The following is a 25934-nucleotide window of genomic DNA, read 5'->3' on the forward strand; positions in this document are numbered from 1 at the left end:
AACATCACCCTGCTGGTGGTTATGCATGAAAAGCCAGAGGAAAGCTAAGTCTTCTGGGAACTGTTGACGTCCGTATGAAATTTGATTGCGACTATGTCCAGTGGTTTCCTTCGAGGAGGTTGTTTTCATTACTTAATTTGGAGCGGATCCAGAGAAACAGGCAGATCCAGGAATTTCCTTTTTATTTTCTGTATCGTGGTGAAATAGATTTGTTTATTTCTTGCCACCATTGTTTGTGTTTATCCTGAAGATCAAGACGTGGACGCGGTCACGAGACGTCCTTATCTGCAGGACGCTGAAATCAGGATGTGTTGTTTACGTGTTTAAACACAAAAACTTGACAATAACCAGAAAACGTATAATAATGTAAAAGCAGTCAGTGACTTCCATGTTGCTTAAACAATGTTTTTAATGTAGAATGAGACGAACTCCTCTTTGTGGTGAAATGTCTCCGATTTATAAGTAATTGATTATAAATCGATTGATAATGTTAAAGAAAACAACGGGGACACAATTCGTATTCGAGCTCTTGTGTTTATTTGGTAAAATGTCCATCTGCTAACAGACAGTGAGGGGACGTAGAGACAGACACGGAGCAGAGGCGGGACTATTGATTCCTCAACCTCCTCCATCCAATCAGATCCTGGACAACACGGGGGACGTTCTGCCCTTGACCCTCTGTCAGCTGAGAGCCCCCACCACCACCACCACCACCACACTCACCCTGGGGGGTGGGGGGGGGGCAGAGGACTCATATCACAGATTCATAAATGATTCCATGTCCTCTTGTTTACACACAGTACAGGTTTCCTCCCCTGAGGCCGAGTGATGACTCGTTATTTGTTCTCAGCTATGACTCCACTTTGATGATTTTTATGTACATGTGGAACAACGGCTCGCTGCATCCGGGCCTCTGATGTCACTCAGTAGCACTAATCAGTCCCAGGACGAGGACTGGATCACACTGCGGCTCGTCCTCAGAGGTGGGACAGAGGGTGGAGGGTGGGGGGGGGGCTGAGCCACATTGGGGAAGCAGACAGCTCTGATTAATATTCCTTTTGATTTCTGAACGTGCTGCTGATATTAACTATTATACAGTGATATGTGAGATTTAAAGACAGGTTGGACATTTCAGACGTTTTTTAAGACATGAACTCTGGAGAATGTGCAGAAAATCAGGTCTGGACATTTTCTGGAGTTTCACATATGAAGAAGCAGCAGGAGATCGTCCGGGTGCGACTCAATCGCAACAACAGGAGAACGTGGGGGACAGATTATAACGTTCATGTCCGACATCAATAAGTAACATCATTGTCTCTCGCAGCTTTAAGACCTGCACCGAACCCTGGAGATGCTCAGGAGATTCTCCGAGGGGCTGGATTTTCTCCTGCCAGCCTCCGAGTAAAAGCTCTCCGCACATCCTGCGCAGGATTCTCCACAAGTAACCGAGTGTTGAGGACATTTCTACACGTCGAAGACTCACTCCGGAGATTTGTTGTTGTTGTGAACGCGTCTGGGCGGAGAATCTCCTGCTGCGTTGTTCATAAGTCAAAGTTAAACTAGCCAACAACACAAACGTTGTAGCTATCGGTTGGACGCCACGTGAAAAGCGAATGAATCACATCCTCCTGTTGATGTGATGTTTGTTAAAAACTGCAGTGAACAGCTGATTAAGGAGAATAATCTAATTTAACGTGAGAGCTGTGACGGAGCAGCAGCCACAGTCACTTCATCATCACTGACGGACACAGAAACAGATATCACCTCCCTTTGTTTGCTAACTTCAGCTCTGCGGCAGGAAATCCCATCAGTCCGTCTCCATGACGACACTAAAGTGACAACCCTGCTCTTTTTTTTAAAGTGTTGACGGAATCAGCTGCATCTTCGTTTCGATAATTTAAAGCATGAAAATCTAAACTGATGCTACAAACAACTGTTGTGAGTCTGTCGTTGAGTCACTGCGAGCTCAGGGTGGATCCATTCATCTGTCGAGGACATTGATTATTTTAAAGGACACGAGACATGACACAATTGGAAACTCACTGTGTGTGTGTGTGTGTGTGTTTGTGTGTGTCGTCCCACTTTGATCCGACAGTAAATCACAAACGGAGGATAAATGTGGTAATTCTACTTTCTTCTTTAAATATAACAATCTCTTCTGCCTATTTTCTTAAACATGCTGACCCCCCCACCCCCCTTCAAAATAAAATAAAAATAAAGAAAACCACAACAAGGAAAAACATCAGATACGTGGAATTTAAAGTTTCAGAATAGTTTTGAGAATAATCAGATCCACACTCTCTGTTTGTTCACTCTCCTTTTGTTTCAGCAGGCATGCGGTGATGTAAGTTAACTTCAGATAAAATATTATAAACAAATATATACACTCGGTATTATAGACCTGTCTAAAACCATTCTTTCAATAAATGTGGAGTTACTGTAAACATGCACTCTGTCACCACTGAGGCCTCTGGACGCCCAGGCTCCACTAGTAAAAGATGATGATGCTGCATCTTGTATTTTCGGATGTTCCCACAGTGTTTCAGTAGATTTGAATTAATGCCACTTGTGTGAAATGGCTTCACGCTGGATCTAACCTGAACTAGAAGTCCTGTGTGTTTCCATGGAGCCTGGGGGAGAGAGGATCCACTCAGTGGGATTTAAAGGGAATCAGGGTGTAAAGGCATCGAAGCCCGACCCTGCATATCAGCGAGGTTCAGTTTGTCCCGTCAGAGCGTCTCACCCCGTCTCACCCCGTCTCACCCCGTCTCACTCTGCCCTGCAACATTAATACGATCCGAGCAGGGCGACAGTTTTCCACAAACATCCGACTCACACGAAATGTAGATTTTCTGAGATCAGTCTTGTCGTCAGGATTATTGCGATCAATGAAATAAAGTCAACTTAAGTTCTAGAGATAAAATGTATGTCCTGTTTTTTTGGGGTTTTTTTTAACAGAAAAACCCTGATTGATTCATTTTTGTCGTATTTTTATAAATACGACAAAATGAAAAACCAAACAGAGGAAAAGACGACAGCCTCATTAATTCAAATCTAATCTGACGTGAACGGGACAAAGTGGAAAACCGTCTCCAGACGTGAGCGTCTCTGACGGATCTGAACTTCCCTAATCTAAAAGATCCACATTGATAATAATGATATTATTATAAAAAACACAACTGTGTGTACAGAATACGTGAGCTACATCTACTTCCCAGAAATATACATATACTCTGTCTGCACATACTGAATAATATACTCTGCCATGTTTGTGGATACATTCTTTATAAAACACTGAACTCAACAGTGTCTGAACGATCAACATCTTCCACATCTTCCTCCTCGGTTACATCTCGTCTTTATTTGGTAGATGGACAAATGGCGATGGCGTTAAAGCCGCCCGCCACCTTCCAGCAGGGGCAGGCTCTGGGATTTACACTGTGACAGCACACTTGACATTGTGACTCGGTGTCTGACACGGTAATTAGGCGTTGGGTTTCACTGGAGGAGAGAGATAAATTTAGTTCCCCCTGTCAGTGCTGCGGTAAATAAAAACCGTGGGGGCCCTGCTCGTGTACCCTTGATGGGATTTATTTCAATCCCTGACCCACTGGAAGCGTCCTGTTGATTCGCTCTGGACGGTTTGCGTCCTCGCAGGACAAATCAGTTCGAAGATGAGCTCCAGTCCCTACTTTCAATCTCGACCCCGGGTCAATTTATGAAGCGATAACTTGGACAGGCACTTCCTCCGCCTGAAGTATGAACCCAGATCATCTGCAGAGTCTGTAAATGTTGTTTAAAGGGTGTTTTATTTTGTAGGCCAGTGACGCTACGGGGCTTAAACCATCCCTATATGTTTCCAGGCCTCTGTTACGCCCCAGTGCCATCAACCCACAAACAGAATGAGTCAATAATGGATGAGGCTTTTCCTCTCCTCTCCTCTCCTCCGCTCGGCTGTACCGTGTCGTCGGTCCCTGTGCGAGCGCTCTTACAAGAAACCACTCTTTCATTATTCATACAGGTGTTTTTAACCGAGAGCCGGCTCTTACTCTATTTACTCGCCGGCCTTGTAAACAGCCTCGTCTGCTCTCATTAAACCTCTCTGTCTCCTCGTAGTGTTTCTGGAGCTCATCGTACGACCTGCTCCTTTTCACCCGTCCACCCTCCTCCCCGTCGCTCCCCTCGTGTGGTGAGGGGAGGGTGAGGGGATCCCAGAGGCCAGAGTCGGGTCCAACAGGCAGTGCAGTACTGGTGTATGGCTAATTTCTGGGCTCGGGGGGGGGGAGGGGGCGGGTCGGACTGTTGCAAGAGGCTTGAATCCATGTGTGGATGACGGTTACACAGGAATAGGTCGGTGCCGTGTGAGAAGTCTTTTCGTTTCAGAGGCTGTTGATGCAAGTTCCTTTGGGAATGAATTGTCTGTCGGCGTCCAGACTTTGGGAACGTTCCACTTCCTGTCATTTTAATTCCCAACAAGTCGTCTGATGTTTGTGTGTGTGTGTGTGTATATATGCTTTGTAAAATGTGTGTGTTTTTGGCGTGTGCATGCATGTGTCCTAGTCGCGGCTCCGGTTGCATTTCTTGAAGAAAAAGAACGGCGTCTTCTGCGGCGGGCCCAGTAAAATGGGGACCTGGTTCTTGTGTGTGATCCTGATCTGTAAGAATCAGACAGAGTGATGACAATCGTACAGAAATCTGCTCTCAGGATGACAGTCATCACTTCCTGGCTTTTCGCAGCAGACCGTTATAAAACCAGTCGCTGCGACCTTGTATATAACCCACATAACACAACTGAGGAGCTCTGTATCTTCCGCCTCCATGGAGGTTTACTCTGACAAAATGAAAAATGGTTAAAAAGGCTTTGAGGATGGATAAATAACAGTCGATTTTTTAAAAAGACTATAGCCGGGCTGAGATATCTGACGGCATGACGGTGTAGGAGGTTGAAGCTGGGGGAGTGCAGAGGAGGGAGATGAACAAAAGAGCAGAGAAATGAGCCAAGACAGGATGAAAGCTGAGAAAAAGCTGAGTCCGACACATGCAGCGGACTTTCTCTGCTGTCAGGGACGAGGGCTGCAGATGTGCGTTCACATCCAGAGGTTCAGGCTGTGAAAACTCTGCAACACCATCGAGACACAGTGACGCCTGACGTGCTGTTGAGCACAGACTGTAAATAGGTGAAGCCAAAGCATCTCCATCATGAATCCTGCCTCCTCCATGTTAACGGATGGGCCAGGCACCAAATTAAACCATCCACCGTGGATGTAGCCACTGAACAGAAACCTACGAGTTTGTTGACTCAAAACAGAAGTGACTGAAAACGCTGCTGTGGTGCAGTTCAGTCTCACCGTGCAGGGGGGCTGCATCCAGGGCTCGCCATCAATCTGCATGGGCAGCCGCCGGGACGTCCTGTGGAGAGGGAGAGAGAGAGAGAGAGAGCCCGGGGGAGGGGGTGGGGGGTAGGGCAGAGAGATGGAGGGAGGGAGTGAGTAAAGGGAGGGGAGGTTGTGAAGGTCAGATCACACACACCTCGGAGGCACGAGAGGCCTGTTCACACTGTCCCAGGACAGGGTCACACACTGCACCCTTTGTTCCCATGAGGAGAGCCATTCCCAGACAGCCCCCCCCCCACCCCCCACCCCCCCTTTAAACTCACAGAGCCACTGTACACACACACACACACACACACACACACACACACACTCACACACACTCTCACAGAGTCAAAGTTGGTTTAAGACTTTCATGCGTGGCTCTCCGCCTACAGAAACTGTGTATGGGAGAATGAGTGTGATGAATGCTCTTTCAGTTTGGGTCGAGGAAAATATGAGACACAGAAAAGTGTGAGTGTCGACTCTTCTGTACAGAAACCGACACAATGTGAGAGTTTAATGAACCGAGTCTGTTGACAGCAACAAAAGCACTTTTCTTTGCAAGTGTTAAGAAGAATTAAATAATGCTGGTGTGTCCATGTGTGTGTGAGATGCACATCAGAGGTAAGATGGTGATAACGTGGCCCATCATTGATGGAGGAATGAGCTCCTCTAGTTTTAAGTTTTTTAACTTTTACTTTATCGATTTTATTCTATTTTTTGTCTTAATTCATCTTCACACCTTTTGCTTGATCACTACCGTGTAGGGGTCAGCGTGTACCCTGGCGGACATGATGATGACGCTCTCGTCCCCAGGACCACAGCGGACCCCAACTTACCGGTGAACCATAAATTCACCTTCACAGACAAATATCGAGAATCTTATAAAAACACAAGAATTCATCCCTGTGTTTTTCAGAATACACAGCTCGTCTCTGGTCCTGTGAGTCAGTCCTCCGCTGCATTTGCTAAAGCAAGGTGGAATCTATAATTGAAGAGCTACATGCATGTTATTGTTTGGGTCCTGCAGGGACTTTGGCCTTCAGATGCACAAAAACACTCAGAAGGAAATACATTTTTGATCACGCACGTATCACGAGCGGAGGAGGATTCGTATTGTTCCAATTGGTCGACCAGAGGGCGGAAACAAAACGAGGGGGGAAAGACCTGAGACCTGACGGAGGAGGACGGAGTGAACGTGGGAGGGTCTCACCTGATGGTGACGCTGGCACACTGAGCCAGTCTGCGTCCGGCGCTCTTCAGTCCGGTGTAGATCTGTCCCATCTCGATCGCCCCCTCCAGGCCGACCACCTCCAGCAGCTGGTCGCTGAAGTCTGGATGGAGAAGGTTCCAGAGAGAGTTTGCGTTAGAGACAGAGAAACAGAGGAAGTTTACTAACACCAACAATAATCAGCATGATTCACCACCGTGACAAAGCAGAGAAGGACGATGAAAACATTTCCTGACCCTGAGAGAAGGAAACTGTTGCACTCTGACCGTCTGACTCGGACTGAGGCTTTTTCACTTCTGCACGAACACAAAATCTAATTTGTACTTTCAGTTCTTCACACAGCTGCTTCTGAGCACAACACCACGGACACCCAGAGGAGAGACACTGTTCGATACCCTCTCGTACTATTAACTGCATTTTGCAGAGAAGACCTGAATGCAGCTGTAAACCTGCAGAAAGTCATTGTTTTGCTCAACACAATATTGACATTTCATCAACTGTTAAGTTGCTCTGTTGAACTTGTGAGCAAACACTTGACTTATTTACTCATCCGGCAGCTACAGAGCAGCATTTCAATTCATTTGAATTCCTGTCTGCATCCACCTGATGACTCAAAGTCCAGTATTCACCCTCTTCTAGCTCAGAGTTTGGTCTCCACCTCCTCCTGAGGAACATTATTTGTTTTTACATATTTTTGCAAATAACAAGAGATAAATTAACAATTCGGTCAAAGTCACAGGATTAAAACTGGGAAATAAATTATTCAACATCAAGGTCAACTGTGACACTAACAACTATCATTTAAAATACTACTCTGATATTCAACTATACTTTTAGTTTCTCACTGCATCGTGAATTTACCAACATTTCATTTTCAACACATTCGAGCTCATGAGTAAAATCTCGGGTTGATAAAATCGTGCGTTTGTGTTCGGCCCCTGAAACTTCACGGGTTTTTTTACAAATGCTTTGTGAAATGATCAGTGGATTCTGAGAAACGTTTCGTCTTCACAGCCCGTGTGATAATTTGTGAGGCGCTGCAGCAGAATCCATCTCGTCCTCGCTCGAACAAGCTGAGGAAATAAACCCGTCTAATTAACCTCAGCCTGTCTGCACGTGGGGACCGGGACCAGAGTGGATGAGATGAGCTTTTATTTTGACAGTTATTTTTTTCTTTTATTCTTGGTTTAGTTGGATTTTATTTGTTTTTCCTCTGATTGTTCTCATTATTCCGTTTAATCTGATTATTGGGAGATTATTGAATATCTCAGACTCGCCCACGTCTTTGTTGATTTTTTTTTTTTCCTATCTAATCTCACTCATTGTTCTATGTATGAATGTATTTTTGTGCATTCTGTGTTTTTATACTTATGTCTACTTCTGTTTTCATGTTCCAAATGTTTAGGTGTTTTTGCGTTGAAGTCTGATGCAACACGCCACCGGATGACTCGGGTTCAGAGGAAGTAAAGAAAAACAAAGGAATGCAAACAATGTGACAGGTGATCAGTTTCTGAAGCATTAACTCGCTGATGAACTCGGGGTCATCGGGTGATTCTGAGGCCACGTGCACACTGATGCCTCAGGGTTTAAAGACTGTCTCCGTCCATATCCACGCATCACAAACATGTGATGTCCATGTTAACACACCTGACAACACTTGTCTGTTGGTTGTTTCGACCGAGGAACAGCACCGGTGAAAAGAAAGAGCAGGTTTTTATTTTACAGGACCAACGATGAGGTGAAACTGTTTCTGACGACTGCAGAGTCGACTGCATCACGACTAGACTGTCCCAGTTCAAAGACTCCTCCGTGCGTCCTTCCTCGTCAAAGATATTTTATCAAAAGCTCTCGAACCTCGAAGTCTTTCGATGTTTGCGTCTTCTTCTGTGTTTTGCAGACGTATGTATGTAAATTCCCTTCGTCATTCCTCTTTATCTGTGGTGAAAGTAAATAAAGGAAAAAGCTGCCTGGTGACAAAGACGATGAAGGTTTCTAAAGGAACAACTTTGTCGCTGCCGAGTCACTGGAGCTCTTTAATATTTCAGACGACAATTCAAAGGAAAACGTCGGAGCAAGAACCAACATTTTAAAACGACTCAAAGTCTTCACTTCTGTCGGTCCCTGTTAGAATGAAATGCTCCGGGGCAAATATTTCATAACAGACAAAAAATGAAACTTTCTCTCTGCTCAATGACACGAAAATAAATATACTCAACATGGTAAAGCTTGATATTATTGTGATGATGTCACCAATGAAGTATCTTCAGTCACGATATATGTTTAAAGATATGTTTAAAATGTGTGACCGGAATACTTCCGAGGTTTTTAACACAACATAATGTGAAATTCAGATTATTCTTATATTTATTTTCTCATCAGATACGTTTGAATCATTGTTATTTGAAAAGTACTGTGTTTTTAAATATGATGTTTCAAAGCTTTCACCACGTCGTTGTGGATAAAACTCCGCATTGTTTATTTATTTAGGTTTTTAAATCCTCACGCTATAATCAGTCTTTCAAATGGTTTTTCTTTTACATTAAGAATTAATTCCCACCAGTTTCCAAGAAACACAGAATTCCCCGAAAAAAAACAAACACTTAGGACTTGATCTCAGTGTCCTAGAAGTCCGCCTCAAATCCCGATCACATGATCCCGACAGCGACTGTTCACCATGTGCACATCTGTCTCTGCAGAGCTTTCCAGGAAATAATCATAACAGGACTGAGCAGCAATTAAGAAGAATCTGAAACAGTTGGGAGACGGGGATCAAGACGAGGGCGACCGACACAATGGAGACGACACATGACGGATGGACTTTGAAGAGGACGGTAACAAGTAAATAAAAGATGGAGGCCGCCTGTCGTTCACTGTTACGTCCTCTGAAGGAGAGGACGTTTATTTTAGGAGTTTTCAGTGTATTTTGGGATTTTTAATACATTCTTTCTGTGAAGGCCTCTCATGTCGTACTATCAAAAATATAACCCCCCCCCCCCCCCCCTCCTTCACACTCCCACTTCCTCCAAGCACCAAATATGGTCATGGCGTCCTGCCCGTGTCCCAGAGTGGGAGCCTGATGGCGGAGCAGCCCACTGTGCCGCTTCTCACCTCACCGACCGATCCCGCCTCATCAGATCCCTGCGCTTTTGACTCTCAGGCAACCGGCACTGTTACTTCTCACTGAGGTAGAGCTAAGAATAGACTAGAACAGCCTCTTACATAACGCAGCCGCACTGCATTCTGGGATGGGATGGCATTGCTTTACCAAGCGAGAGCCGTTATACTGCTGTGCTGCACTAGTTTCTGTGCTGCTGTGCAGGGAGAGTTCATTTATTGTCTTTATCATGTTCTATATCATAAAGTCTCTGAATATTATATTAACATCTGAAGTACAGGATGTATAATAATATACTAAACTATTTACAGAGCACTTTTCAAAATAAAACAGACATATATATATATATTGTTTTATTAATTTACTTATATCCTTTTCTTTATCTCTGTTCTGATTTGATTTAAACATCAATCATAACTTCATCTCTGTAAATGTCTTTGGTCAGTTTCTGTTGTGTGTTCTGTGTAAATTGCTCTTTAAATGTTAATTTTCCAGAAAAGGTCACTCGTATAGAGATAAATGATCAGTTTACATATATTGGAAATAAAAATGATGAACCTGCGGCTACTGTGGAAAACCTCTTTGTCATAATTTTGATAATCGATCTGGAAGTCTTTTAAAAAATGCAGAAAAATCTGACCTTCAAATATGGAGATTTCTTTAAATTTTCTAAACTGGGGGTTTGAATTATCAGACAACAAGAAATGTAGAGAAATATGTTTCATTAATTCTTCTAAAGCTTTGATTCTTTTATATTTCGTTGTGTTCCAAGTTGACGGCCTGTAAAACGCGTGTGGTCCCTCTTCATCCTGAGATCGTTGTTTTTCATTAAAGAGTTTATGTTGTCATGTCTGTTTGTCTGCTTGCTTGCTATTTAGCAGGATTATGAAATCTCCTGGATAGTTTAACACAAAACTCGGTGGAAGGTTGTGGTAAATGTCCAGATGAGCAGCTGACTCAGACATTTGTGTTCTCAGCTCTAAAAGTAGTCAGGACTCGACAATAGTTTAGCTCTCAAACATTATTCAATCAGGACAAAGTCACTTAATTCTGGGACTTTGGGTCGTTTAATTATTACATCATGTGGGACAAACTCAAAATAAAGTCGTTCTGAAGAATCATGTCACACAACCACCTCCACGGAGCTCTATGGCACAGAATAAACGATAACAGTTGACACGAACAAAAGTATTTCTTGTCTTTTTCTTTACGTTCTAAATCCAGTGACGAGTTATTTATAACAACCCTTCAATTAGAAACTGAAAGATGAATTATAAATCCCCCGAGGAAAAGCTGCAGCTTTCATTGTGCATCAGCTCGAGGTGTCGGGCTATAATTACCAGCAGGCATATTTGTGCATCCTTCCTCCGCCCACTCTCCCTCCCTCCCCCCCGAACGCCGGCCTGTTATTGTCACCGGGGGGTAAGTGCCATGGCAGATGGTCAAGAGGAACTGCAGCTTCACCTCGCCAGCCCTGACGGAGGTAAAGGTACGGGGGAGAGCACTTGGCCGTTTGACAAAGAACATTATGCTACTATGATCGAGGAGGAAAGTAAACACACCGCATGCACGCTCGGGTTCCTGCTCGGACACGCACGGTCAGATTCTGTCTGAGTTTTCCACTCAGGAGGAAAGAACCATGGGAAAGAACATATGTAGTTTTTAAAGATGATTAAAGAAAAACTCCTGCGTCATCGTTTCCATTCCCATCCTGCTTTAAAGTGAGTGGCCTCTTAACGAGCCGCCATTCATTAACTTTGAGTAAATGTATCACTGGAAGGTCGTCCACTCTCCCACCGTCCACCCAGAGCGACTCGGTAGCTCCAGACCAGAACTATCTCCAGCCACAGAGGAAGAGGAGGAGGAGGAGGAGGAGGAGGAGGAGGAGGAGGAGGAGGAAGAGGAGGGGGAGGTGAATCTAAATAATTACAGTCAGCTGTTTTCTGTTGTGTGTGAAGAAAACAATATGCAGACTCGTAGCGTGATGCGTCCAGAAATAGCCTCCGTCTTGGTGTGTCACAGCTTGTTGTTGGGGAGGGTGGGAAGGGGGGGGTGGGGTGGGGGGTGGGGGGTGGGGCTGTGGAGCCAGGGTGAGGTGAGGGGAGGTAGGGGGGAGAGCCTGGGGTGGACAGTGTGGGAAAAGAGGGGAGACAAGTGAATCAGGAGGGTGGAGACAGAACATGTTCCGCCAGTGTTGCACAACTTCAACTCAATAAAACTCTTAATACTAATTTACCATCAGGAGCAGTAACGAGCGAAGTAGGGGTGGAGCAGCCGGGTGCACGAGTTACGTGCACGACTGAAATCTTCGCCAGTAACTCGTACGATAACTTCTTTACTTTTTCAAATGGAGGACTGAACTTACAGATACTGAATTTAAACAGGTTTACTTGTACTTAAGGAACCTCATGTAAATTCATTTAGATCCAGACTTTTATTGGGTGAGGGTTCAATGGCGTCTTCCCTGACTCATATCACATCCTCCCACCGAGTTTCATAGTAACGCATTCAGTACTCTTAACGCAACCAAGCTCAGAAACAATCGAACCAATAATAAACTAACAAGAGAACCTCCTCAACCAATCGAACTGCGATGTTTGACCCCCGATAAGAACTCCGAGCTTTGGTCTGTGTACCATCTACTAACATGGAGGAGGCGGGGTTTATGAACTACAGTGCAACCAGCCACCAGGGGCAATACGGACGTATGGCTTCACTACGTCGTCCATCTACCTCCACGGTCTATCAACTGACGCCAGTTTTAAAAATAAATGAAACGTTGAATACAAACATCTCAGTCACAGTCACGATTCCCTGGTCTCAGTCCCTGGAGCACTTTGAGCTACATCCACTTTATTTGTGTGCATCCTTCCCTTCCACCGGGGGAAGCTGAGGAAATCTGATCCAGGACCAGGGAGGAAATAACCCGGGGGGGGGGGACGGAGCGATGGCTCACAGATAGAAGTTGAGGAGGAGCAGGGTGACACCAGGGCCTTCGTACATCAATCCTGTCAGCGCCCTCTTTCCCTCGCCGTGGTTTCCTCTGCACCTCTGACTCCACCGACAGCGGCGGACTCGCTGGCGGCGTGTTCCTGCTCATCACAGCACAACTGGAAACCCTCAGCCTAATTATCCACTACAAGATTTTGTTTTTAGCGAATGCAATTTACACCATGACGTCAGAACAGCAGGGACACGGGACGAGTCGGGGGGGGGGGGGGGGTTGAAAAATCACCGATGTTAAAAAGAGTTTCTCACTGACGGTAAATCAGCTCAATGCTTCAGATTACTGGTTTTTATATTTTATTTTTGATTTCACATTTCTTTTCTGTCTCTGATCTTAAATGCTATTGTATTAAAACTATTGTTTCATCTGTAAAGTGCTTTTCAAGGAACTTCAGACGCAATTCATTACACAGCGGACCGCATCATACTGAATTTGATGAAGTATTTTGTTTGTTGTCTTTGTATTTAAGTTCCCTTGTTTTCATTTTTCCTCCTTGTGAAGCATTTTAACTTTATTATTAATCTGAGTTTCGTGAGTTGACTCATGACATTTTTATTTCTACGGCCCGTTTTCACAGATGGTCTCATAGCTTAACAAGGCGTGGCGTCCTCTGCACACAGACTGCAGCGCTCTGACGTTTCACTTGAAAGTAAAACTTCCCTTTTGTGTCCGCAGCAGATTGACGGGACTTTCTTTCCTCCAGTTGTTTAAACCAGGTATCAGTAAATTGCAGTGACACGAGTGATCGTATTAGAGTCTTGAGTTAAACTGGACTGTCTCCGTGTGTCAGCTGTCGTTTGTTTCCGTGCAGAACACAAACCAGAGCAGAGACACAGTGAGTCACAGGACTGAAGCTTCGGCGCTGAGGTCACCAGCGCCCCGGGCTTCCTTCACTCTCTCTGGGTAAACCTGGCTGATTGCATTATCTGCATCAAATGGATTTAAAAGCTTTAGTTCATTGTGCCAGAGAACGAAACTGCCACAAACAATTAGCTGTGTGATAAACATGCAGGCACGCACACACACACACACACACACACACACAGAACTACATACCTAGCACAGTGTCTCCCTGAAACTGGAGCAACGTCTCCAGTCCTGTTTCCAAATAGCATTAGCAGGAGAAGCTAATTCAATAAGGGTCGAATCCAGAGGGAACAAATGTTTGGAGAGAGATTCCATCACACACACGTTCAAACATGTGTCACATGTGGATGTAGTGTCACAAAAATATTTTAACGTTTGCAAAAGGATCTGAATCGATTCGTTCACCGTTATTTAGACCGAATCTGATGCAGGACATTTTGTTTGAGCATCCAGAAATCTGGTTTCATTCTTTGGACGTGCACAATCATTTGAAACAAACACAACTACACAACACTCTGCGGAGCTGGGGGAGAGACACCGGCCCCATAGACGGTATGAAGGGGAACATTAGTGAAACAAAACACATTCGTATTTAAATATTTGAAAAAAATAGGAAAGAAGTTTGCGTGACATCATCATTACAGGATGTTGACATCCTCCCAACGTCGCTGACGTCTGCGACTAAAATAGTTGTGACTGTTTTTCGAGCTTTGGTTGACTTTACTACGAACCAAGTGATTTTCAGATTCACATTCAACAGTTCGTATTCACGTGTGTGGGTTTAGATTAGAGGAGTTTCAGCGGGAACGTGTCTGAAGGAGAGGAAGAAGGACACTGAAACTTATTTCTGATCTTTTCCTCAAACCCCACAATCTGAATCCTGTGCTCCTGTAAGTCGAATCTGAGGGAACGGGACAAACGGCTGACCGCTGCCGCCTCACACGACAGGTCAATGATCAAATGCAACGAAGCTTCAGTCTCGGAGATGCAGCCCCTTCGTAAGAACCCACAGCGACTGATTTGACTCATTGTTTCTTCCTGCAGAATAATTTCTCTCCCTGCGTCCGTCTCCTCCTGCGTCTGTCTTTTCTCCAGCCTCTAACCCTGAGATCTCCATGGAAACAAGGTTTTGTTCAATCAGCGCAACAACACACGAAGAAAAAAGACACAGAGGTCGGGTTGAATTGAAAAAAAAACCTCGGTGAGAGTAGAGAGACGGTTATTTTACCAGATTCCTCAAACAGGTAAAACTAAAGAGTCGATTAAAGAGCATCGATGAGAATTACTTCAACTTTTTAACGTCGGTTTGATCGGATGGATCTGGACACAGTTTTATACATTTAGACTTCATCCGCAAACAAAAGTCTCTAATTTAATTTAGATGAAATCCTCGGAGAAGAAAAGAGAACTGACATTTGACAAAAGTCCTCGTCCACTAGCTGACAGGATTTTAACCAAAGACGCGTTTCACCTTGAAAATACAAAAGAGAAAAAGTGCTCAACAGTGAAATAAAACTAAATACAAATATCGTCTTTACTTGGACCTTATTTCTTTGAAGGATTCATTAAACTGAATCGATATAGCAGCTTTTGATACAGCTCAGATATAAAGTTGGTTAATTCTAAAATAACTCTACATTTTGTGATATATCTTCTGTGTAGTTATTTATTTCAGAAGCTCCAGAGCCACAGAGAAGAAATTATACAACAGGAGAGGAGAACTGACCTTTACACGAACAGCAGCAGCAGATAAACAGTGAACATGCACGTTTACCTGCTGGCGTCACACGCTGCTGAAATGTCCCTGTTGCTAATATCAGACATTCCGGTTGTGGACGGATTTTTATTATCGAGCAGCTGGAGCGACAGGAGCGGAGCTGCGACGCTACACGACGACAACATGTGTGTCCTGACTTCACATCTGGAATTTGATGAGTGTGTTTAAATATAAAACAGCGTCACAAGTGGGATTCGTCCTTTTTACAGCTTCCAACTTCGATTTCCAGAAACTCTTTAGTTTCTGCGCGAACGTGTAAAACAGAGCGTTTGGGAATCGATGACGTCACAGTTCACTTTGTCCGTTGTTGCTTTGCGTGATGGAAGTGAGGCAGTTCTTCTCTGGTATCTGACGAATCGTAGATGTAAACTTTATCGCCACCTACTGGCCTGGCTCGCTCGTGGAAACTGAACCCGACTCACCTTGCATGCAGAACTTGAGCTCCTTGGCGTCTGTGACCGTGCTGGACGGCATCCTCTCAGGAAGCTTCTTGCTCATGCGGTTGTAGTGCCTCCTCTTCTTCGTCTCGCCCCACAGGTGGGAGCCACCGTGCATGCTGGGAATGTTGAGCACGGCGATGCCCTCTAAGGAGGTGTTGCTGAGGTCCAAGATGATCCCGTCACACTGAGCAGAAGTTGGGAGAGGACACGAAGAGTGAGGATTTATCACAGTTTTGATAACAACTGCCGGAGCGGACGGATTAAGGGTAATTAAGTCATGATTTATATGTTGATGTTGATGTGAGATGACACAGTTTGCCGGATCAAGCTGCAGTGTGTGTGTTGTATCACAGTTGGAGCCACTTTGTGCACCACTGATTTGTTTATGAGTTCGAGATTTACTTTGTCCTGATGCATTACTTGTACAGGAGCCAAGAGTGCAGCTCCGTCTTTATTAACGGCCATAAAAACCCAGTAAGTCTCAGATATCTGCACATGGTGTATAAAAATGAACAGATATAAAGGAACGCCATCTGTCGCTCCTGGCTCGGCTCTGAGTTACATTGTGTTTCTCCTCATCTGGATTCAACAAATCATTTAAACACACCAGAGAACTTCAACGACACATTACTGTGACTCACACAGAGCTGAGTCACACAGCAAACACAAAACACAAAACACTGGACTTTACCCATCGCCCGCAAAGAGGAAGCAAGAAGAGTAAAGTGTGAAACAACGTGTCACACATGTGGAGTGTGATGCACAGAAACAACCACATACACAAATGAGTGGAGACTCAGGACGACGCTATTGTCTTTAAAGCACATGTTCAATATTTATATAAATATCACTTCTTCAAACTGAAGATCACCAGGACAGAGAGGAGCGGACAGCTTCACACTAGTTTAGTTTGTATTCTTCTATTGTTTGTCTTTATTTCCTGTTTTTATCTTAATGCCTGAAAGGTGCTTTATACATTAAATTTACTTCGTCACTTACTCTACCTGAAACCAGTTCATCGTCCTGCTGCTGTAAATCATTAAACCTCCTGTAGAAGACAAGGGGCTGTTTTTGGAGCCGAGTGTCAAACACAAGAGCAGCACCGGCCTCAACCTTTAAAAAACGTAGTCGATGAAATCCGTCTCAAATAAATAAAGACATCATGATTATTTCCCTATAAACATAAATAACTTTCTAACGTTGATCTAACTGGGATTTATAAATGAAAGGAGAATGAAGGGACGCAGCTTGTTTGCGTGTGGTTTCTGTTTGTGACGTCCTGCTGTGCTCTAAGCAGCCGGGTGACAGATTAAACAGCGATACCTGACAGAATGAGGCACTAAGTGACTTTAAGGAGCATTAACCTGATGACGTGCTATGAATAGAAACGCTTCGGTAAAGTGGCAAAACTACTTTGGTATAAATTCTGCGACGTCTTTTAGAAAAACATGAAAAAATAACAACACTTAAAAACCTGTCAGAGGCAAAAAGACAGAAAAGCAAACATTGAGTGTACAGGCGAAGTTTGTGATTTAAAGCTACGCAACAACTCGTTCTGCGTGAACACCAGTTTGTGACTCACCTCGACTTCGATGCACTCGTTCAGTTTCTTGCAGGTGGCGGAAATGGTCTCGGTCGTGCCGAACTCGAAGTACCACAGCTTGTTCTTCATTCTGAGGGACACAGAGGACACACGGTTGGTTATTAGATGAAAACATATATTTTCCACATGAGCACAGTGTCCTGAGCCTCCGGGCTGATTTGTATCGGGTGCAGCGGACACATATTGAAACTGTCCGGTCGCCTGGAGTCATCTCGCATTTTGCGGCCATGTGAACACAGAGGTCAAAGCTCCACTGAAGCCTTAAAGTGGAGACACTGGCCCCGAAACACAGTTTGTTACTGAACCGCAGAACTGTAACCTCTCTGCTGATGCACACGTATTCATGTCTGCACACCCTCATGACAAGAGATGAGATGTCAACATGTCCTCGGGCTGGGACACAGGGTGAGACATCGCTGGTGGAGACAGAGAGGTCAAGTTGTGTGTGTGTGTGTGTGTGTGTGTTACTGTGGAAACTCGATCCAGCCCACAGGACTGAGGGAGCAGCACCAGGGCCCTGCAGCTGGATTCAGCAGAGGAGACCTGACGGCCGCAGCGTTGTTGACGTCCTGTTGTGTTGGACTTTTAGAGCGTCTGAGCCTCGAGGCTGTTTCCGAACCTGTTCACACTGGTCATCAGATTCTTTACACGCTGCTCTGGAAATGATAATATTTCATGATGTGTCCGTGGCTTCGCTGGCATGTGGACGTGCTGCTGACAGTGACAACACGGCTGTTGACACAACAGCTGTGCGTAATGTGGGCGCAGCGATTCCGAGGTGGAACCAGGGACACACCGAGGACACGAAACATTTAGACGCGACCTCCAGAACTTCAGATGTTCTTCTTCTGTTATTCTTTCCCCCTTTGTAAAATAAACGTGGAGAAAGAACAACAAAGTCATTAAAAACTGGTTTTTACTTTGAGTGTAAGTGAAAAGTCTTAAGCCGCTGTACTTGACATGTTTTTCATCCCTGCTAATTGTCCCTCGTTCTCTGTCTTCCACCTTAATGCCTCCCCTGAAACCTGCGCTGCTGTCAAATCAGGGGATTATGAGCATATTTGAGATCACAATTAGGAGCAGTTGCGATTCTCAACGAGGCGAGCTGCCTGACCTCATTAAGCCGCCTCCACTTGAGACGCTCTGTAAAATATGCAATTAACTCATGTTTTTTCCCTCTCGTACGAACACAGAGTGCAACAGGGAGACGATGCCTCCATAAGCCGTTCCAACAGTTATTCCCGTGTTTCTGCACGAAAACTAATGTGAAACAGGAACAGAAGGGAACAAACACAGGAGGCCGGAGTGGGGTCTTTGTCCAAATCACAGCAAGGACATTTTTTGTGCCATTTTTAGCTCGTGAGGCCGAGTGAGCGGAACCCTGGGGCTTTAACAAGTGACGGGATGGTAATGGGTTTAATATGCTTAAAATCCAACAGACGCCGAACAGAAAGTGGCACTGTGGAAAAGTGGAGCGTAGAACCTTCACACGTCCAGACCCTCACATGTTTACTGCTTCAATTAACTAATTAAAACCAAACTTAGAAACAGAAACACGTGAAAACACAGCAGAGAGATTTTGTGATTTTTTTTCCTTTACATTGTGAGATTTTTCAACATTTTGTTGGATTTTCTCAAAAAGACATGATTCAAAATCAAAATCTGCATCTAGTGGATTGAAATGGTTTCATCTTGTCGACTTATTGTTAAATCGTTCCGTTGACTAATCAAGCAAACCCCCATGTGCAGTTAATTCACACATATTACAGCAGCTAGTATCCTGTGTACACAGTGTACTACACGTCACTGTAGTATCCGAGTGAAGACGCGGCACATGTTGCTGTTAGAACACGGTTCAGGAGCTTCAGCGGAGCTCGGGGGCTCAGATCCCCCCCCCCCCACAGATAAGCATCTCCTTTAATCCCCAGAATGAGCAGTGACCTCCTGACCCGTCACCTCTTCTCTGCTCCTCCTTCAGACCTGGTGTGAAACCAGGAGGACACAGGGGCGTCCTCCGATGTCGCTGAAAGACGATGTCCTGCTCAGTCAGTGAATATTTGAATCCGTGGACAGGTTTGTTAAACTAAACTGATTTCACGAGACGGATCTTTCTCATGCTCGGTTGGTTTTAGTTATGAAGTCGCCTCAGATGTTCGACGGCATCACGTCTCGTCTCTTCAACATGTTAGCATTTTGTTCTATTGATACTGACTGATGCATATTAATGGTCACGTAAATGTATTTTACTTCAATACTAGTGGGATTACGCAGGTTTGTTGAATGTGAGTAAATCTGCTAAAAACAGTCGTTGACGTTTCAAGAGGAGTTCGACTTCCTGTGTGGTTGGGTGGTTCACCAAAGTGTTAGCTTGTTTAAAAAAACAATGATGAGCACACAATCATTCGTAGCCGTCTATGTTTAACTCTGATTAAATATTTACAGGACAATCTTACTGCAGCCACTTACCAACAGTTCTATGGGAATATTTCAAGCATGAAGCACACGGTCGCAAAAACAGTCAATTCGACAAACTTAACATTTTAAAGAAAATGATCTCATACAAACAACAACGGAGTATTTTCATCGGCTTTTCTACAGACGGGGGAAACCTTTAGTTTCCAGGGAGCAGTAAGACAAAGACAAAACAGATCAACAGACAAAGAAAAAACAGATCAACAGACAAAGGACTCAATCTTGATCTGCAGAGGAGCTGAAGGGAGAAACAGAGACAGTGGCTGCAGTGTTTTGGAAACAAAGGTCAAAAAGGTGCTGACATCTGATCTCTGTTAATCCAATCAGGTGATAATTTTCAGTGACCGACTCATCAGACCCGACAAAGCTGCTTAAGAAAAGAGCTAATGTGAAGCGTTGCTATGTCGACGCACAGCGGGGGTCATAGCAGGGTGTACTTTTAAAACAGACAATAAATATAATCATATTACTTTACTCTGTAAGTTCTTTGTTACTTCAATGACGGGGAAAATACTTTGTTTAGGAAAACTGACGTGGAAAAATATCTTAAACTCCGTGTTTACGTCACGACATAATTATTGTTTTTAAGTTTTAGGAAATCGATGAAGATGAAATGAATCTCGAGCGTGGAGATTCATCGCTGCGTAAAAATCGTGTGCGGGAAATGTGATCTACATTCCAGAGGCATGATGAAGAGAAAACTGGATTCCTTCCTCTGACTCGTTCTGCGATCGATTCACATACGTGACGCCATCGACCCCAGGGTGAGACTCATTAGCACCTGGGCTCTGGTCTCCTGGAGGTCTGTGACCATTAGAAGCTGCTGGAGCTCCACAGGCCGAGGTGTCGGCAGTCACACTCCGTCCTGACAGGCCCAGGACGAGGTGGTGGCGCTGGGGGTTGTGTGGACGAGCGGGGGATGGTGTGAGCACATAGACACACACACACACACACACACACACAGAGAGAGACAACGTGGGGTTGTGAGTGGCAGGGAGGACCGTAACGGCTGCATGTGGCTGCGAGCCCCTCACACCGGGTCAAAGGTGGATTATCATCTGCTCACAGAACGGCTCCGTCTCCACACTGACTCCTTTCAGCCGGAGCTGCTGTAACGGTGGATGGACGCGTTCGCTGCCAAAACATCAGTCAGGCCGACAATGCAACAGTCGCAGCTGTCCATCATGTGTCTGCTGCCCCGCGGACGTCCACACGGAGAGAACTCGCAGACGCACAAAGAGTTCCAGTGTCGGCTTCCGGTAAACTGTGCACATTTGACTGCTGGTGTTATTCCGTGTTGGGGGTGGGCTCGTGTTTTGTGAACACTGAGTTACTGTGGCGTTGGATCAGAGCCACGACGCCGGCCCCAAAACAAAAACGCCACTGGCCGAGGAGAAATAAAAGGTGCAGCAGTAAAACAGTTTATGGTTTATTGTCTCTGGGTTTGCTAAATATGTCCTGCTCTCCTCAAACAGTGAACGCCTCGCGTCTTTTATCCGGGGCCCCTGTCGATGCATCAAAGAGTCGGCCCCTGGAGAACAGAGGAATCTTTCTTCTTTCTTTCATCACCTCTCTTCCTCCTGCCTGTGATGCTGGAACCAGACCCGAGGCCGGGGCTGGAAACTTCAGAGTTAATTATTGAATTTCAAAGAATAAACAACCCGTCTCTCCTTTTTCCTCTCTCCTCCTCTTCTTCTTCTTCTTCTTCTGTGTGTAGGACTCGTTCACTGCAGAGGGAAGCAGCTACATACACGGAACACGCTGCACACACACACACACACACACACACACACACACACACACACACTGCAGAGCTGCACGAAGACAAAGATCCTGTTGGATACGCGACCGGCTAACGTTGTTTGAGTTTGAAAATGATAATGTATCATAGGTTTAGTTGTTTTTGGGGCGTTTTAAATGAACAATTATAACAGTAAAGTAAACGATTGTCTGCATGTCTCTGATTTCAGACCTGCACCGACGTCCAGACATTTTCCTGCATCTGTGTGTGAGAAAGATCGATTTAGGTAGATTCAGGAAAAAACGTCCCGGACACTCACAGCGAGCGAGCGGGCGTGCTGATGACGTTTCTAACCACAGACACAATCTCTAATATTTGTGAATAGCAAACTCCTTTTGTCTGGAACCAGTTTAAATCTGAAAACAGCTCGTGAGACGCTGGAGGACATTTTCAAACAGCGTCCCAGTTAGACTTCATCTGACGTCAGCTCAGTTTAAGCAGCTGCCGACGTATTGATGTATTGATCCCAGCGCGGTGGCAGCTTTTGTCCTGTGACGAATGCGGCTCGGTGTGATATTGAGTTTCCAGATTAAAGTGCGAGGTCACCGGCCGGTTTTTAAGGGTTCTTGTTAGCTAATGGTGTTGAGACATGCGGAACTGTGACGTGTCACCATCGCGTCCGTCGTCCAGTTACCTGCTGTTGAACTTCTCTGGGTGTTTTTCCCGCATCAGATGAAAGCGATGAGCGATGGAGGCGTCCTGTGGGAGAGAAGAGACGAGACAGCGTTACCTGCAGGACGTCGCTTTACCTTCATCTTCGGGATCAAAGGACCAAGTTTTTTAGTCCAAATATCTTTAATTTTATTTGTTTGAGAATATTTTGGTTTGCTAACAGAGCTGTTCGACACCAGATGCCTCAAAGCTAACTGGTGATGGTTGCTGATACTCAAACGAGCTCTTCCCTCTGAACGTTCGGTGTTTCAGTTCACAGCTCTGGTTTCAGCTCTGGTTTATACAGATGTTGTGCATTAGTGTAACTCGGTAAACAGAGCGCCATCACTCCTCCGTCGGCCGAGCCTTCCTGCAGCTCCTCCACGCTCATTAGGGGGGTTTTGACTTTTCTCTCATTTCTCAATTATATTCCTGACAGAGGAAATTTCCAGCTGGAAGCTCTGTCGTGTTTTTTTTTTTTTTTATAGCCTCTCCTGCTCCTCACTTCAATTAGCTTCATTTTCAGATCATCAGGCAGCTGCTCGGACGACAAACTGAGCGTGTCCACCAGACTTTAAGACTCAGCTGTTGATTCATCATCAGTTCTGAGTCTGAGAAGACTGCTTGAATTTAAAACGTGCACGCTTGCGAGTCATGAAATAAAAGACGTGCATTAACATTTGAATTAAAGCTCATCAATTTCCGTGTGGATCCGGTGCAGGATTTTAATTTCATTTTATTTGAAGATGAAATTCGAAATTGGATCTAGTGAATTTAAATCTGGTTTCATAAGACGACTGGACTAATTCTCTGTCCAATCTACATGTAGTTTACAATGATTCACCTTCGTCCTTTAATTAATCGACTGAGAGGCAATTAACCGCTGAAAACTAATGTTTTTATATTGTAAGTTCACCCACATATTCAATGTTTATGGTGTATTTTGCTTTTATTTGTCACAATCAGCTTGTGGATGAATTTCCCTCGGGATCCGGATCCTTTCATCCTTTCATCCATTTATCTATAATCAGTTCAATCTAATTATTTTGCACCATATTCACGTGTAGCTGGGTTTCAGCTTCACAATTTTTGTATTTCGGCCCAAACCACCGGACACGGACCTTAAAAGTGACTTTTCTTACTTGTCTTCTGTGTATTTTGTTGTTTTGTTCAACCATCTCCTCGTCGTGAGCAGTAATTCAGTCTAACCTGCGACGACAGCGTGAAATACCAAGTACAATAGAGCTGCTCTAACTTCCAGCATCCAGCTAAAGGTCAGAGCCCCTCCACTCCTCCCCCCTGTGCGTTTAACCCTCGACCCCCGGGGCGGAGGTGAATGTAATCCCGATCAGTCACAGGAGCAAACTCTGAGTGACCCTCTCATGTTGCAGAAACACAAACAGCAGCAGAGAAACATCCTGCCACGATAGAATGAAACAATCCTTCACATCAAATCAGACTGTCCTCTCGTCATCTTTATGTGATACTTGTTTTGTCCCCCGGTCTCGTTTGGAAATGTTTAAAAGTTTTACACGTCTGCAGCATCTCCACCGAGACTCGAATATAAACTGATAGTTGTCAGATTCATGAGAACACCACGTGTGTGCGCGTTCACGCGACGCACAGCGGAGATCTGGACACTTGAGCTTTGAGTGGATGTGATCAATTAAAAACATCTCTAACGTGACCTGCAGGTTGAGTTTGACCAGAGCTGCGTCTGCTCAGGCCCGAGGACGTGATCTGTCCTTCACAGATAAACAGTCCCCCGCACATACGAAACAAGATCAAGACGCATGTGTGCGGGGACGAAATCGACTACATGTCAAAGGACGTCATATGGCTGATGTATGTGTGGCTGCTGGATGTGGCCGGAGTGATGGAGAATGGAAAGTGTCTGACGGTGGAGTCCGTAACCACGTTAGCGTTTGAAGGACTCATCCCTTTACTCTGTCACCGTGTAATAACATCATCTGTTTTTAAAGTGCCTCACAGAGACAAGACGCATGACGCAACCGGACCTGCCTCCATCACTTAACGCACAAAGACGACACGAGACAATATGAGAAACTAAATGAGCGACCAACTCTGAACACAACAGGGGTTTTTAAAATGCAACTGGTTGTTTGAATAATTATCTGTGATCTGTGAAAAGCCCAGAATAATTAAATGTGGAGACAGATGAGGGTCATGGAGATGATGATATGACCACTATCCATCAAACATCAGTCCCTTAAACACACATGGACTTTTTTTTCCTCGAGATTTGTGAATTATTGTCTTCGGAAAATGTTATAACAACGTCTACAATTCCTGGATCTGCACCGAAATGTAACGTCTACTATCCTGACTCGTAAAAAAAAAACATCCTTCCACTCAGTTGAATGGAAATTTGTTCATTTGTTATCAACAAATACAGAAATAAATGATCCTTCAAGTTCAAATAAAAGGTTCATACCAACAAACTAAGAGCGACTTGAAGCAACATCATGTAACAGGCGGCACCAATATTTATATATCGTTCATTTTACATGCACGTGTTTCAATATGTAATAATATGAAACACTGGAGTCTAAAATAAACATCGATAAATAAAAATGAAACGTGAGAACTTTAAGCTTCAGTGTAATTATAACCGACCTGGCCCGACACGAGGTGTTAAAGTGTCAGTGATGTACAACAGACAAAAACAGAAGCTGTTTAAGAGGCAACAAGCGTTCTGCTGGAAGTGTCTGTTACGTCACATTTCATTTCACAGTGCATGTTAAACCTTCCTCTTCTGTTCCGAGGAGAACAATCACAGCAAAGTGTTGGAACCCTTCTAACAGGCCGGCACCCTGCCAGCCCGCGCAGGTGTTTCGCCGCTCGGCAACAAGGAGAACGGAAGGTTGGATGAGACAGGTGGACGGGTGGACGGGTGCAATTATATGCATCCTCGTCTGTCTCCCCTCAAAAAAAAAACCGTCCAGCGGTGCTGCAACGCTCCGCCGCAGCCAGTCAGAGCTGCTGAGATCTCACAGCATCAGCAAATATCAGATCTTAAAATAGATCTGCATCTGCTGCACTCACAGGCGCAGAATCCGATACGGGCACTCGGGGAGCGAGGAGCGTCACAGGCGAGCAGATTTTCTGCAATGAACCCGAGACACGTGAAGTTTGTCCACAAGAGATCAAACTATGGAGCTGATTGTCGTGGCAAGGTTACAATACACGTTCAGAGAGGGGCGGTTCTTTTACCACCGGGGAGACGTGTTTTTGGTTTTGGAACATTGTGAGCAGGGCGTCCAGCACAGCCTGTGGATCAGAGCCAGGCTGTGACACGAAGCGGCTGCAGAGATTTCCAGAACATGACGGGCTGTTTCATGTCATCTGCTCTCGGTCCGGTGCTGCAGGCCGTCACACCAGCGCTCCGGCCCCCGAGAGATCCGGCAGTAACGACATGTGACATTTGCCGTCGCCTTTTAGTCGCCTGCGTGATGAAGGTTGTTGTGATCTTGCCGTTTCAGGTTTGGCCGTCGGAGGGGTGCGATGAGAAAAAGAGGAAGCGGCAAAAAAAGAGAGGGAGGAAAAACGACAAAAACAACGAAAAACAGAGACGAGA

At 45.0% G+C, this 25934-nt stretch overlaps 1 protein-coding gene and 1 long non-coding RNA gene across 7 annotated transcripts in view; one reads left to right on the plus strand and one right to left on the minus strand.

Moving 5' to 3' along the window:
• Positions 1-2242: 2242 nt before the first annotated feature.
• LOC109643705 (diacylglycerol kinase beta) overlaps positions 2243-25934 on the minus strand; it is a 63296-nt gene continuing 39604 nt past the window's right edge. For all 6 annotated transcript variants that reach the window (XM_069532887.1, XM_069532885.1, XM_069532886.1 and 3 more), the window contains 6 exons: positions 22320-22384; positions 17392-17482; positions 15792-15993; positions 6586-6706; positions 5349-5409; positions 2243-4655 (listed from right to left, as the gene is read on the minus strand). In XM_069532887.1, coding sequence (XP_069388988.1) covers positions 4557-4655; positions 5349-5409; positions 6586-6706; positions 15792-15993; positions 17392-17482; positions 22320-22384 — 639 coding nt within the window. In that variant the 3' untranslated portion in view covers positions 2243-4556. The remainder of the gene's footprint in view (positions 4656-5348; positions 5410-6585; positions 6707-15791; positions 15994-17391; positions 17483-22319; positions 22385-25934) is intronic.
• Positions 21011-21558, plus strand: LOC138411822 (uncharacterized). The gene is made up of 2 exons (XR_011244301.1): positions 21011-21143; positions 21360-21558. It is a non-coding gene; the product is annotated as an uncharacterized lncRNA (long non-coding RNA).

The sequence above is a fragment of the Paralichthys olivaceus genome, chromosome 10 (genome assembly GCF_024713975.1).
Source record: "Paralichthys olivaceus isolate ysfri-2021 chromosome 10, ASM2471397v2, whole genome shotgun sequence".
NCBI lineage: Eukaryota > Metazoa > Chordata > Actinopteri > Pleuronectiformes > Paralichthyidae > Paralichthys > Paralichthys olivaceus.